This window comes from Tachysurus fulvidraco, chromosome 25, assembly GCF_022655615.1.
Source record: "Tachysurus fulvidraco isolate hzauxx_2018 chromosome 25, HZAU_PFXX_2.0, whole genome shotgun sequence".
NCBI lineage: Eukaryota > Metazoa > Chordata > Actinopteri > Siluriformes > Bagridae > Tachysurus > Tachysurus fulvidraco.
In genome coordinates this window covers 12,968,931-12,985,762 of record NC_062542.1, presented here as the reverse complement: position 1 = coordinate 12,985,762, position 16,832 = coordinate 12,968,931, and the positions used below count along the sequence as shown (strand labels likewise).

Here is a 16,832-nt window from a genome sequence, read left to right as displayed (position 1 = left end):
ATCGATGTGACGCAGCATGAGCTGTCGATTTAAATGAATGGCTTTTAGGTTTGGTAGCTACAGTAGTGTGTTAGTAGTTAGTGGTTGGCAAACTGGACTAATTAAAAAAGAATTTAATTCATTCCTAATGCTAAGTACACATAATATAAGATTAATGTATGCAGACAAAATACTTCTTTTGCTGCTTTTCATGCTGAAGGAAGTATATAATGTTAGCCACTTTTAAGGAACCTTAGCAGGTGGTACTTTCTAATACTTTTCTAGTCATCGAACATAATACATTTTAGCACAGTGGTTAGCAAGCGTATGATGGAAAAACTGTGATACTTTACAGGTACATATATTCCCAACAACCAATCACAGATCACCATTGTCACGCAGTGACTAATCACTGATCATCATCATATTCCAACAACCAATCACAGATCATCATTGTCCCCCAATGACTAATAACTGATACTCATCATCTTCCAACAAACACTGATCACTATTGTCTCTAAATGATGTAAACACCTGACAATCACCCCATATATCCTTATTGTACTTTTCATTCTAGATTTAGTCCCTGTTTGCTGTTACCATATCCTCATTTTCCTAGAAAAGCTTTCTTATAGACGTTGGAGCATGGCTGTGGGAATTTATGTTCAGTCAGAAGAGCATTATTGAGGTCAGTGATTGTTAGGTAAGGAGGTCTAGAGTGCAATCAGTTTTTCAGTTCACTCCAAAGACATTCAGTGACAGTGACATTCAGAGTTTGATGTCAAGTGACATTCAGAGTTTGAGGTCAGGGCTATGTGAAGATCACAGAAGTTCTTCCACTCCAAACTTGGCAACCATGTCTTCATGGAGCTTGCTTTGTTCACAGAAGCATTGCCATGCTGGAAGAGGTTTGTGCCTCTAAGTCTAAGTTCAGTAAGTGAAGAGAAATTGTAATTCTACAGCATATATGAAGATATTTTATGCAATTATTGCTTCCAAATTTGTACTGTAGCAAGACTTTGGCAGTGGCTCTCATATGGGTGTGATGTTCTGGTGTTTGCAAACTTTCAGCCATATCATGTAGTTAGTCTGTGATTCACTTGTGCCTATGAATTATATTATTAACATTCAGGCATTTTCCCCTTTCTTTTCTTGCAGTCTTGGAGGTGTAAAGAGGATCCAACATAGACTGGATCCCATTTTTGTATCGTTTTTCAAGGACTGCTCATCCATGTTTTCTGTTTATCTGATGGATAACCCGAAGAAAACGACACAATCTGGAACATAGGTAAAATATAATTTTTCAGTTTGTTTGCATTGCACTCAAAAAAGAACTGTTTTAATCAAATCTTTTTTAAATGCACGATATGGCGCATCCTAGTCACTCTACGTGTTGCAGAAGCGAGCTCATGCTCTTCCAGATTGATTAGCTGACAGTGGATCCCATTATTATTAGATTTAAAGCCCAACCCCATTTTTTTATCCACTATAAACAACAAGTTTTTTTGTATCCTGCCATCTTTCTGTTTATATTGAGAGAACCATGGCTGATAAAGTCGGTCTCGGAGTTCCACAAACGGGCTCGCGTTCATCCACTTCGCTTCCTCCAGAGCCCATCGAGATCATCCGCACCAAAGCCCGCACCAGAAGAGTGCGGATCAACGTGGGAGGCCTGAACCATGAGGTTCTATGGCGAACTCTGGACCGGCTCCCGCGCACACGTCTGGGCAAGCTGCGTGACTGCAACACGCATGAGTCGCTCATGGAGGTGTGCGACGATTACAGCTTAAATGAGAATGAGTATTTTTTTGACCGGCATCCGGGCGCTTTCACGAGCATCCTGAACTTCTATCGCACTGGGAAGCTGCACATGATGGAGGAGATGTGTGCGCTCTCGTTCGGACAGGAGCTCGATTACTGGGGTATCGATGAGATTTATCTGGAGTCGTGCTGCCAGGCACGCTACCATCAGAAAAAGGAGCAGATGAATGAGGAGCTGAGGAGGGAAGCAGAGACACTGCGTGAGAGGGACGGAGAGGGGGAGTTTGACCACTCCTGCTGTCCTGATAAGAGGAAGAAACTGTGGGATCTTCTGGAGAAGCCGAGCTCCTCGGTCGCTGCAAAGGTAAGACGATGCTCAATGATATGCACAGTGTCCCCATTAACCTGCAAGTGCTTAATCACCAATCACGCTTCTCTTCCAAAGTTATTTATCTCTGTACTGAACATTTAACCAATTCAGCATTGTGCAAACTCTGTGTCTAAATCATCACACACACAACTAATGTTGTCAACATTTTCAGGGAAATGATCTAATGCATGATCCAGATGACCTCATAGGCTGATTTGCCTATTCCACACTATCATCAGAATACAGAAGAATAGATTTTAATTAGTACTTATGGAGGCATAGTTGGAGGCTTGAATCTGAAGGTCTGGATCATTTTCGTATAACAGCACAGTTTTAACAGTAGCTGTCGTTACATGAACTATATGTTCATTAGCAATGCTCTCTTTATAGTATGTTATTGTCTCTATAGTAACAGCTCCTACACAGAGGCATGTAGCAGAGATACTTCACATGATCTAAGACTAATGATAAGCAGATTAAATAATATATAATATATAATAATAAAAAGTGTTGTTGGACAACGTAAAATGTACAATCACTGATGTGGTGTTTTTAAAATACAGGGTACACCACCCAGGCATGCATTAATTAATTAACAGTCTGTTGTTATTCCTTACATAATAGATCATTTTGTCACGATACCACAAAAATTTTTTTTTTTAGGTATTTCAACATAAAAAGGATGACCCAAAAATAATTTCTAGAATTCCAGAATGTGGTGCGACAAAGATGATCATTTAACAAACAAACAAACAAACAAACAAACAAACAAACAAACAAACTAATTTATTTATTACATTAACAGAATTGTTCATAGAGAGTTTTTTCCACCTGGACAGACAATTTAACACTAAAATGCTCAGGGATCTATGAGAAAAATGTATGGACAGATGATGCACAGGTTTTCTCTTTACCGTGTGCCTTCTAGAAACTTCCATTGGAAAATTAAGAAGCGCTGTTTTCTTATTGGCTGAATTAGTGAGTGTGTGTTTGTGTGTGAGCATGCAGGCATTTACTGTATGTGTTTATCCGGTGCTCTGCCAACAGCTCAGTCAGGAAGTGTTTAGGAAACATGGCTATCTATGACTTGTGTGTGTGTGTGTGTGTGTGTGTGTGTGTTAAAGGGCTCCTTTATTAAAAGAGTGAACATTAAGCATCATAACATTACTATGCAATAAGGAAGACTCAATGCAGTAAGAAAAGTCGTGTGCTTGCTTTTTTGACGGAGCTCGTCTTTGGTACGTCTTTTAAACTCAATGCCCATGAATCCTCTGGCAGGTCCAGATATACATTTGCCAATCCCTTAACTACATCCATTTCTTATTAGTTTCCCTTTAGGTACTGAATAATTCATTAAGTAATGAATACTATTTTAGTGATTTTGTGGCGGAAAGAGACAAGAGAAGAAGTAATTGTTTGTAATTTTGTTTGTGTGTGATTGGTATAGGATGCTTTTTTCTTAAATTTTATGTTCGGAAAAGTCAATTTCCTATCTCTGAATTACAACGGCAGTGTAGAGTGTTTTAGTACTCAAAAGATGTGATTACCCCCCCCCCCCAATATAGCCGCATATAGGAAACATTCTCTGTTTTTAAATGTAAGTTGTTGATTTGTAGATGAAGAATGTTTGTTTTTTTGTCTTTAAAAATGGACTAAATTTTGTACTGTATTAAGAAAACTATGCAAATGATATGAAGATTTTAATTTGCATAAACAATAGCTATTTTTATAGAGTATCTCTGAATAACTTCTCACATCAGGTCACATAAATCAGATATACACATTCTCTGTGAGTCTCTCTCTCTCTCTCTCTCTCTCTCTCTCTCTCTCTCTCTCTCTCTCTCTCTCTCTCTCTCTCTCTCTCTTCCTACACACCAACAGGAAACGAAAAATTTCATCTTATTTGTTTCTCGTGAATAATTATTTAATCACAAAATGTTCCAGGAAGTCCCCATGAGTTCCCATAATGTGTTGTATGTTCTTGTTTTCTTGGAGCGGATCCTGTAGACAGGTAGATAGACAGACACGACACGACTCCATTCATATGCAAAGTTTGATGGTTGGATGTATGATTAGTGTTTAGACCTTTTCTTGTTTTCGTATCAGCTCAGAGACAGACAGACAAACAGAGAAACCGACACATACTTTAGCCTGATTGCTGGATTTTTAACTTTTTTCTCAGTAGGTACTGTATAATGTGACAGGATCTTTGTGAAGGTTTAAATGTAGTCAGTGTATTGTGACAAATGGCTAAAGAATTGTGGAACAAAAAGTTCATTAGGGAAAATAAATTCAATCCAGGAAAATATTTCTGTGGCCTTGCTTTAAAAATACCTCTTTTGGCACCTTTAAATTTGAAGAGTGTATATACAGTAAAGAGACACAGAGATTTTTGTGAGTCTTTCTCTGTCCACTGTAGCCTCAGATTCCTAGCTGTTTTTGCTATAGTACATGCACTCGGAATGTTTTTTTGTGTGTGTTTGTTTTCACACCATTTTGTAAAAAACTTTTTTAAAATCCCAGGAATACTCAAACCCAACTAGTCTGTCACCAACTCAGCTACAGGTAAAGCCACTGACATCACACCATCTGAAGCTTTTAACCTGTATTCTGCATCAACGTTATGAATTGCAAAGCTGCCACCTGATTGGCTGATTAGTGTATAGGTGTTCCTAATAAAGTGGCTTTATAGATACATTCAAATAGACATACTTAATTTATTAAACACTCAGTTAAAAGGTACATATGTAAACAGCTTGTTACTAATTTCATCCACGCCGACATTTATTTATTTATATTTTTTATACCTACCTTTCTGTAGAACTTCATGATTTATTGTAAGCAAAGTGTAATATTTAATTATTAATTATAAATCATTGTGACCCAAATGAAAAAAAAAATCTCAGTCTACTTCACTCCTGTTTAAACCTTCTTTGTCTCACTAGCTTTATATCTCTTTACATGTCCTTCTGTACCCTCACAGTGCATTATGGGTAATACAAACATCTTACATGTTAATTTCAGATGATAGTAGATGTCAGTTAGCATAATAGTAACACCTGTTAACACATTACTTTAGCTAGAACAGTTAGACGATTCCCAGGTTTAGTGATAAATAATAGATTCTTGAGCGATAAGGAGATAACATGAAAGCAGTGCTGTCAGAATTTTGGAGCTGACATCCTGTGAAAATGTAACGATGCTCCTGAGGATGAAAACGGATGAAATTCCAACAATGCTAATTCAGATGGAGCCTGCAGGATGATATTTATAAAAGAAAGAAAGAAAGAAAGAAAGAAAGAAAGAAAGAAAGAAAGAAAGAAAGAAATGACCCTGTTGAATGTGTGCTGAAAACGTGAAACCGTTTGCAATGATATTTTTGCGTTATTGGACCTTTAGAAAAGGAGTGCAGCATCATGTGTTATTGCAATATATAATATCTTCTTTCTGACACAAATTCTGTGGCTATATTAAGATGAGATTAATAGATGGACAGCAGACTTAAGTGACTTCAGACTTATATCAAAAACGAGGTGTTTGATTAAAAGAAAAGATTAAACAGATGAATTTATTTAATAAACAAAATCCAATTAGTATGCAAATATTCGGCTCATTATTTAACATATGCAGATCTATTTGGGATAAATATTGCAACCATAAAGCTTTTATTCATTTTAGTCCAGATCTCAATAATAAATGTAAATGTATGTATGTATAAATAAGCTAAAAAAATGTATATCAAAAAAATAAATAATAAATAAATAAATAAAAGACATACCCCATGGCTATAATTCATGGCCTTAAAACTTCTAGCTGCATGATTTTAAACCTTTTTCTAATTCTAAGTGATAAATCTACCCCACAATAATCATTTGCTATGAGGAGTTTCTATTTTTTAAATATTAAAACACTGTAAAATCTCAAAATCCCTGATCAGGACTGTGTGGGCGTGTCAGATTGCATAATTATTGGAAGTGGCGTTTCCCTGGTAACGTTACTGATGGTGCTAGTGCTAGAGAAGATGGAAGAAGTGACAGAGAGGAGCTTCGATGTCAACTTTGTATTTATACAAAATCCGGAGTAAAAATCTCATTGAAATTCCGTTGAACATGAATCTCATTTCCATGGAAGGAGTCAAAACATAGGCAGAAAACAATCCATGAAGATATCAGATAATCAGAGAGATCAGAGATAACCATCATGGAAAAAACTAGGTGAGGGTTAAAGAAATAAACAACAAAACATGAGCAGGTATGACAGAAAATAAGGATACAAAAGGTCTCAGTGGTACAGAAATGCATGAGAAGACTTCAGAGCTGAGAACATAGACAGAAGCCAGTAGACGCAGAAACCAGTGTTGTGACAGGGCAGGATGGAGACAGGACCATAACCAAAACAACAGCACAAGGTGGGAAAACAAAATGACACAAAAGCAGTGTTCGTTGCTGTTGTTCAGTACCGAGCAGACTGCGAAATTCATTAGTTAGAGTTAGTTAGTTATACAACACTACACTGATTTACAACGTCAATGCTAAATAATTAATGTTAGTGTTTCTGATGTAAACTGAGCTTGGCCATATTTACAGTTGAAATCGACTTAATGGACATTTTCATTTAGTATAAATTATTTATGAATTATGAATTATTTTATAACCACAAGTTTAATTGATTTTAAATTGAACTGATGTTAAATTATTCACTGTTGGCTTTCAGTGTGAGACATTTGGTTTTTACCTCTGTGTGGATAACCGGACACAGAACTTTACATTACGGCTTCAAATTTTAGCTTTGCAAGCACATTGGGCAGGAATGGGGTTGATATTAACGTTTAGTAAACATGTGTGTCGAAAATACCACAGTTTTGTTTTGTATAATAATTTTTAGAACTTATATATGAATATTTAGCTCTTAGATGGGTAAAAAAAATACAGTTATTAAAGCAATGAGTGTCAACTTTAAGATGAACTATTATCCAGCATTGTGGCAATGTGACATGGCAGACGTTCACTGCTAAACATGTACACAACCAAACAAGGACAAATTCCATTTTTTGGACCAAAAATGATTTAACAATATGTTATGTGTGCAGTGCCCAGTATAGACATCTTCTCAAACCTTGTTAGTCAGCAGAATCCAGATGAGAGAAAACCCCAGAATGTGAAGGGTGGTGGAACTGAGAAACACTGGTCTAGGGCAGAAATACAAGACTGATTAACTGTAAACTAATGTGTGAAAATGCTAGCTAAATGCATGCTCCAGAAGTCAGGGTAAAGCAGGGAGCTGAGAAAATCAAAATATAGGACTGCTCAGTGGTACATATACTAAATATAATAATATAGTCTAGAAAAACATTAAGTAGAAATCATTTCCAGCAGGGTATAAATGCACAACTGAAGCTTAACAGCTAATAGAATGAAACTAAGTACGGAGAGAGAGAGAGAGAGAGAGAGAGAGAGAGAGAGAGAGAGAGAGAGAGAGAGAGAGAGAGAGAGAGAGAGAGAGAGAGAGAGAGAAAGCATCTCATTTGCCAGTTTGTTTAGGTAAATTTTAGCCACTGCAGTGACAACCCCTCTGTGTATTGCTTATTCAACACCAGTTTCAAATGAATGTGTTGTTTACATACATTTACACAGTGTATGTATATGCATATGTATATGTATATTAGTAAGAGGTTAAAATAAATACTAAATTAGTATAGTAAAAAATCCAAGGGAATGCGTAAAAATCATTATATAGTTTATAAAAAATTCAGCCACTACTCGACAAAAGTATCTATTATATTTTAATTTTTGGGTAGTCATAAAATAAAACAGAGGCAGTCCAGTGTTCTGTTCTCCAATCTGTGCTGTGTGTGTATGTGTGTGTGTGTGTGTGTGTGTGTGTGTGTGTGTGTGTATGTGAGTGAGAGAGAGAAAAAGTGAGAGTGACCCATCAGGCATGTTATCATGTTGCATTTTGTCAGGGGAGCTTTCCAAAACTTGTAAAGTAACACACACACACACACACACACACACACACACACACACACACACACACACACACACACACACACACACACACACACACACACACACACATATTGTCATTTCTAATATGTGTAGCACATGATATAATGTGATCACACGTTATGTCATCGTTTTGCATCCTCATGAATGTGAGGGTGCTTAAATTTTTTAAGTTTTTAAAAAAGGGGACATTTGTAATAGAAGATATGATGATTTTGTCTGTGTGTGTGTGTGTGTGTGTGTGTGTGTGTGTGTGTGTGTGTGTGTGTGTACACGTGCACATGTTTAAATCTGTAGAAGGTAAAACTGTACAGTCTATTCTCATTCTTACAATAAGTTCAAGCCATCATATTTTTTTCACAAGGGTCTCGAATTTATTTCTCCATAGCAACAGCTAGTAATGCCAACTGTGATGTCATTAATGTCATGACCATTGCTATTACATAGTTTATTTATAGATCTCACTAGACTGGGGTTCTTTAACTGTGGTGGCAGGTGGGCAACATAAAATGCACGCACACACACACACACACACACACACACACACACACACACACACACACACACACACACACACACACACACACACACACACACACACACACACACACACACACTTTATTTTAAGCATGTGTATATTTTATTAGATAGATAGATAGATAGATAGATAGATAGATAGATAGATAGATAGATAGATAGAAGTTTAGCAAGTCCACCTACATGTACATGGGGAGGAACCAAAAAACCATAAGAAACCAAAAAAACCCTACACACTTTATAACCCAAAACTTTATCCACTTACCATTGAATTGGTGCCCTATGTATCTTATTAAATGTATTTCTTATTTATCTAATAATAATTCTTATTTAATATATTAATTAAATAGTTAAAAAAATATTGAAAAGAACCTGTAGGATCATACAGTAACTAAGTAGAACTGATAGACCATACAGTAAGGTTTATGGTGTAGAACAAGAGTGTCACACTGCAGACTGAGAGTTGCACAGCATTGCAGAGTTTAGCATTCTGCCTCATTTAACATACCTGATTCAGCTCATCACTTACTGCACAAGGCCTTCGTGGTTCGTTACGCAAATTTCTGCAGTGTTGTGGTCCTTTCTGGACCTGAGATTGACATGTCCACTGTTTAAAGAGTACAGATTAAACAACATATTCATATACACAGTATGTGAAAAACAACTTAATTTTGTATTTATTATTTGCTGCATACGCTCTTATACTTGAAGCATTTTCCTACAGTATATGCTGTATCATATCATTGAGTATTCAGATCAGCATATTTGCATATTTACTAAACATATTTTGGCATATTTTGTTAGTCAAGAACCTAATCATAAATAACCCTTGCTAATTATTTCGTCACAAAATAAATGGCACATTTTTGCCAAATTGCTAGATAGCTACATGCTGTAGCTAAGAAGACATAAGCTGTTTGTAATCAGATATCTGTGTTAAAATGTCTGTGCCGCTCCTGCGCTGGTGTCAGAATGGAATTTTAAGCACAAGTTTCACTTTTGTATAACGTAACATTACTTGTGGTTTAGTTACAGGCACATTTCTAGAATAGCTATAGCACTGATCACTGTGAGTATCACTCCCTCAGTACTGCGATTAATTAAAGGACCATTAAAGGACATAGCAAACTATATATTATTCATGAATTTATCTTTTGATTTGGCAAGGAAGAAGGGATGTGAGCTAGCTAGGTAGTGGATCAATTTGGTATCGATTTCTAAATTATTGTTTGTCTATATTATCTCCAGAATGTGTACAAAATATTACTTTTATTTTTCCAGTTCAATTTTATTTGTATAGCACTTTAACAACGGATATTGTCTCAAAGCAGCTTTACAGAACACAAGAAATGTAGTACAAAAAGTTTCATATAATTTAAAGATCAATATTATACAAAGGTTTATGATTAATGTTAGATTTATATTTAAACGTGTTTGTCTTTATCCCTAATGAGAAACCTGAGGTGACTGTGGTGAGGAAAAACTCCCTTAGATGGAAGAGGAAATAACCTCGAGAGGAACCAGACTCAAAAGGGAACTTCATACCTCATCCTCATTTGGGTGACATTAAAGAGTGTTTTTATAAATCATTATAAACACTGGAGAGTTATTATGAATAATGTCCTTTCTACAGTCGCATGCAGTCTGACAATTGTGTATTGATTATGAGGTTGTTATTCCTCAAAGGCCACATGTAGTTGGCATCTTCTCTTTGAATGTCTGAAATCCTAATGAAGCAGAATCCAACTGGAGCTGGTACAGTACATCACTAGATACCTCAGGATCCTCAAGCTTACACAAAATTACACAATATTAATTTTCTGTTTATAGATCCATTGTATAAAAGGGATATTACACACGCAGTCATGTGGTTATGTTGAATATCAGCACCACTGTTATTACCTACAGCTCTCAGCCTGCGGCTTTGTGCCACCAGTTGAATCATATCCCTGCTGATATTCAGAGTACACACACTATTGTTCATGCAGTATTATTGTGAGTAGTCATTTCAACAATAGAGATACACCTCTACTGACTGTCTGTTGGACTCTTCTCAGCACAGCAGTCATATATGTGGTATTGCTGTGAATGTATAGGTTGTAGCAGTGTTGTGAATATCGTTGCATTCATTAATATTCTGTAGAGCTTATCCTGCACAGGGTCACAGGGAACCTGAAGTCTATCCCAGGGGACCCATGGCACAATGCAGGGATGGACAGAAAGCTGAAACATCACAGGGCACAATTACTCATGTATCAGTTCAATTTAGAGATGCCAATCAGGCTACAATGGAAATATGTGTTGGGGGAGGAAAGTGGAGTATCTTGAGGAAACCTCTGAAGCATGGAGAAAACATGCAAACTTTGTGCACACAAGGCAGAGGCAGGGATTGAACCCCCAAACTTTGAGATGTGAGGCAGAAATGCTAACTATTGAATCTCCAGCAAAAAGCAGTACTATGATTCAGAAACTTTTAAATGCTAATAATGTGACATAAAAGTAAACCCAAACCTGCTGTGCCTGATAAACCCCATTGTCTAGGATAGTCGTCCACCACCAAAATAAAATCCATTCAGTCATTTTCCTATAACGGACATTTTGGAAATGGATATCAAGAGACAATAGAGTCACTAATATATGCTAATTCAACCAGTTAAAATGTTCACTGAATGTTTCTACAGTATAAGCTACTTAATAAACTGGCAACTCAGTGTATGTATTTACCTCATTTGGGCGTCTTCTGCTCATATCACACTGTATAATCAATACTGCACGTTTTTGTTTTATAAACCTAGTCATACATTACAGGAATAAATTCCTCCTGAGGCAATTTAGCCACTAGTTCTAATAAACACCTGCTCCGATCTATAACCAGCGACACTCTTCATTCAGAGCAAACACCTTACTGTGGTTTCAAAAAGGATGTGTGTGTGTGTGTGTGTGTGTGTGTGTGTGTGTGTGTGTGTGTGTGTGTGTGTGTGTGTGTGTGTGTGCGTGTGCGTGTGCGTGTGTGTGTATGTGCATTTTCTTGGGCTTTGTGTTGCAGAAAAATTCAACACGTCGATTCCTTAAACACATCTACACATTTAATTAGCTTTCTTTCTTTTAAAATGAGTTACTCTGTAGTCTGTCTCTTGCTTCTCATATCAACTTATTTAACCAAAAGGTCCTGCATTCCTTAAATATTATATTACAAATATCTGACTTATTTTAGCTGCAAGCATATTCTATTTATTTGGGTTAAAAATGTCACAGATTTGGGATTTTCCCATATTTTTTCTTACCTTATTTTTGCTATACCTAAAAAAAACTATAATATTTTTGTTTAATTTTCCATTGCTTGAAACTCTAAAAATATTTACAGTGATTTCAATGAATTATTTATTTATTTATTTAAGTATTTTGTTTTTTTATAGATATTTTTATTTTATAAACAATTTCTAATATTTCCTTTTTTTTATTTTAAACATGCAACATTTTTAACTTTAATAACAGGTCTCAAAATAAATACATAAGACAAATCCAAACAATGAGAGAAATAGAATACGAAATGAATTAAATGAAAGTAATTCAAAAAACCGTCCGTTTAAAATTCAAATATAAATTTTGTAAATAATTCCATCTGTGAATTGAGCCCCTGTTCCTCCTATGTGTATTTCTGGCATTATATAACATCTTCACCCAGAGGCCCAATCAGTGGAGGTGTATCATAAATCCTCTCCACTCCCTTTCATGACCAGATATAAATCTACAGATGATGAGGAGAGTCGTAATGGTTTTAGATCCTCTTTAGGACAGAGGATGTGCATGGAATATGGCACGTTAGTCTGTATATTCTATGGACATTTACAACTCTATAAAAACACACAGGCTTTTCACAAAGCAGGACCTGGCTGTGATATTTCATCATATATATATATATATATATGATGTATATGTATATGTGTATATACATATACATATATATATATATGTATATATATGTATATATATGTATATATAGATACAAATATACATATATATATATGTATATGTATATGTGTATATATATATATATATATAATATATATATATATGTATATACACATATAAATATACATCATATATATATATATATATATATATATATATATATATATATATGTATATACACATATACATATATATATATATATATATATATATATATATATATATATATATATATATATATATATATATATATATATATATATATATATATATATATATATATATATATGATGAAATATCACAGCCATATGTATATGTATATGTATATGTGTTCAATGTCTTGTGTCACGTCTTGTGTCATGTCTGGTTTTGTCTGTGTCCCTGTTTTGTGTGTTTTATTTATTATATCAGTTTATTTTTACGCTATCCTACATTTGGGTCTCTTTTATCCCCGTATTGCTTACAGAGTAACTCGTTCACATTCAAATAGTGATTCGTCTAATTCTCTAAAGAAAAAAAAAATCAGCAAAACAACTTAACACCAATATTCAACTCATGATATGTTTCATGTTTCTCAGGACAAATGATTCATTCTTTTTTTAGGATAAAATTAGCTATGCAGATTTGTAAAAATTATAATAATTTTAAAAAATCACAATATTGCTGTTCGGATGAAAAAAAAACAACAAAGCTGTATTTCAGAAACAGCAGGATGTTACATCCCGACTGAGAGCTTTTTCTACATGACTTACTCTCAGTAATGAGAGTCACACCAGGATACTGCTGTAGTAATGGACTGTAAAATGATGGCAGAATAATCACAGTAATGTCACGATCTACCTGAGTGAATTAGTGTAAATGGACCAGCAATGCGATTAAAGGTTAGCTCAGCGGTGTAAATCATATCAGCTCGATCTATAGTATCCGTCGTAGAGGGCAAGCGAGTGCAAAAATGTTTCATCTGTTTGCTGAATGAACCCAGGAAGAGCAGTAAGGTTTGTTTTGTACAATATGTTCTTACTAGCGCAGAGCCCATTTTACACTTCAGTTTTATAGACTGTAGATAGCAGAGACATAAAGTACAGTGGTAACTCAGTGATTAAGACATTAGACCACTGCTTGATATTTTAACTGAGCTAAAATTTTGTATCTGCTACACACTTGAGTGTAGCTCTTATTCCTCAATTAGTTTGTTAAAATAGCTAAAAAATAGCTATTTATCAAAATATTTAAAAGTTGTATTGATAAATGTTATTTTAATAAACCATTTTCATATGTTCAGATTTTTATTTGACTAATGCTAGACAGCTGGCTAACGATGAGATATCCTGACAGGATTTTTAAATCATATTTATATGTTCATATTTTCAATGTTAATTCTAGTCAGCTCACTAACATTAGCTGGAAAGGATGTTCATTATTTTCCCCTGCTAATGATAGACAGCTAACCTGTCAGGATTTTTAAATCATATTCATCTGTTGATAATTTACCTCTGCTAATGCTAGATAGTTGGCTAAAATTAGCTTATCTGTCATGTTTTTAAACCATGCTCATAGGTTTAATATGTTCGCTGCCAGTGATAGACAACTTGCTAACATTAGCCTGAAAGGATATTTTTCCACTGCTAATTATTATTATTATTATTATTATTATTATTATTATTATTATTATTATTATTATTATTATTATTATTATTATTAAAGTTCTTATAAGCCTATTTACAGGTCACATGAACATGTTCAATCCAAACCTTTATGACTCACAATTAGGACCATAATAATTTGAATGAAATTGTTTCATGTGAATGAAAAGTTCTGGTATTAAAAAAAGGTCTCCAATATATCCATATAAGGGCTCGGTGTCATATTTAATAAAAATTCTCAAACCCTATAGGTTTAACTAGTGAACAATTTTTGCACATACAAAGTGACAAAGCCTTCAAGCTTCTCTGAAGACAGACTACTTGATGGCCTGAGACATGACCTTTCTTTTCTATTGAACAAGGCAGGCTTTGCCTCCTCCTTGATTTGCTCCATTGAAACCTATGACATTTCAGATTTGCTGGTTTAATTACCTCACAGTTAGTGAAGAAATCAATGACGCTGGTAATTACAAAAGCTGTGAGTCAAGCTGAAATGACGCGTTCAGGGATGCACTTGACAAACGTGCTTCACGGTTAGTGCTTTATTTTAATAACCTCTTATTTCTGTGTATAAGGGTCACTACAGGAAATTCACTTGGGATTGTTGGTTTACTGTAGAAGATTCAGACTGACACTTCTTTTTTCTGTTATACTCCTTACCTGATGCATGGAGTAGCTGGGTTTGAATGTTTTTAAAATGTAATAAGATATAATCCTTAAATAAAATAATGCTAATGTTTCTTGACACATTTCACATTAAACGTCACTGTAATGAAGGATAAATCTTCAGCACTTTTATTCTCACATCTTGCTGGGTTTTTTTCTCCAAAAAAACCCCCCTAACATCTCTCGACTAATAGCTAACGTTGGCACTTTTTGATTTTCGGGATTGCCTCCAGGATCCACCGCAGATCTGACCAGGACAAAAGGTCAATAGTGGGAAGTCAGCAACATCACACTGGAAATGTTAGGGTACTGTCGTGTCTGAGAAAAAAAAAACACAAAATGAGTTAGGAAGTGACAAAGTGTCTGACTCTTGAGAAATAAATGAATCGGCATTAGCCAGCCAAGGGGGATTAATCTGCCAACATTGGAGAAAACGTGCACCGGAGAACTGGAGCACAGACAGAAAGAGAGTGCAGGTTCAGAGTCTGAACTGTAGAGTAAAAAGCACCATTCATCAAATTCATAGAGGTCTGTGCACAGATTTATCATTACCCTGTGAACAAATCTCATGGTACCTCTGAAATTCACGTTTGTTCTTTTAGTGTTGGCAAAAACAGCTTACTGTACCAAAAACAAGCCATGAAGCCAAGATGTTTCTCTAAGGAGCTTCATTAATTTCATTCATCATCAGTAATCACTTTATCACTGGTCAGGGTCACAGGGGAGCCAGAGCTTATCCTGGGAAGGATAGTGTGAAGCGGGGTAAGGAAGTGGACCCAAACACAGGATAGCCATACAAACAGGATTTAATAACAAAGGGAACACGAAACAGGACACGGACTGAAGACAGGACAGGACAACAGTAGATTCCGCGATGCACAAGGCGACGGCCACAGCCGAGCAGGGGGAGCGGGCGACGGCCACAGCCGAGCAGGGGGAGCGGGCGACGGCCACAGCCGAGCAGGGGGAGCGGGCGACGGCCACAGCCGAGCAGGGGGAGCGGGCGACGGCCACACCCGAGCAGGGGGAGCGGGCGACGGCCACAGCCGAGCAGGGGGAGCGGGCGACGGCCACACCCGAGCAGGGGGAGCGAGCGACGGCCACAGCCGAGCCGACGGGCCGAGCGCCGTCCCGACGCACCGCTGCCAGTCCCACCTCTCAGGAACCAGGTATGGGGAGGGAGGGCAGGGAAGAAAGAAAAAAAAATCCTCCACAGAACAGAAAATCCATAGGGGCAAAAAATACGGGCCTGCAACACCCCCCACGGACAGGAAGTGGGGCGACGTCCTCCACGGAAACCGAAGCTGAAGCGACGCCCCCCCCCACCGGACAAATGCGGGGCGATGTCACAGGACACCGTGAAAACAAAACAAAACTCGGGCTGGCGACATGGCCCGCAAGGCTGAAGTGAGGCATCGCCCCCCGTGGAGAAACCGGATGCGGAGCGGCGTCCCTCACCGAAAAAATGCGGACCGATGTCACCAAACCCGCAAAGTCCAGGGGGAAAAACTGGACAAGCAGGGAGGAGCAGACGAAGGCGGGGCAGACACATGACGAGGAACATAAACAAACAACTGCACGTGGCCAAAGTCCGGGCTGAGTCATGACAGATAGATGCAGTCCATCACAGGGTACAACACACACACACACACACACACACACACAAACACACACACACACACACAGAAAGTGAGAAGACAAATAAGAAAAGAGAAAAATGAATGCAAGAAAAAATATGGAAGACAAATGGAGAAAAGAAAGATATCAACTGAGAATGGAGAGGAAGAAAGAAAAAAGACGAATGAAAAAAGGGAGAAAGAAAGAAAGAAAGAAAGACCTGAGACTAAAGAGTTGCTGCTTATTGTGTTGCTGAATATGTTGTTAACATTAATGAAGCTC

At 36.7% G+C, this 16,832-nt stretch overlaps 1 protein-coding gene across 3 annotated transcripts in view; it reads left to right on the top strand.

Annotated features, from left to right (window-relative positions):
• The window catches only part of kcnb2b (potassium voltage-gated channel subfamily B member 2b), an 86,066-nt gene that overhangs the window by 3,579 nt on the left and 65,655 nt on the right, over positions 1-16,832 (top strand). Inside the window, exons 2-3 of one of the 3 annotated variants that reach the window (XM_027174197.2) lie at positions 1,138-1,267; positions 1,519-2,104. In XM_027174197.2, coding sequence (XP_027029998.1) covers positions 1,523-2,104 — 582 coding nt within the window. In that variant the 5' untranslated portion in view covers positions 1,138-1,267; positions 1,519-1,522. Of the gene's footprint in view, positions 1-556; positions 668-1,137; positions 2,105-16,832 lie in introns of all 3 variants that reach the window. The other 2 variants (XM_047808820.1, XM_047808819.1) reach the window with 2 other exon arrangements.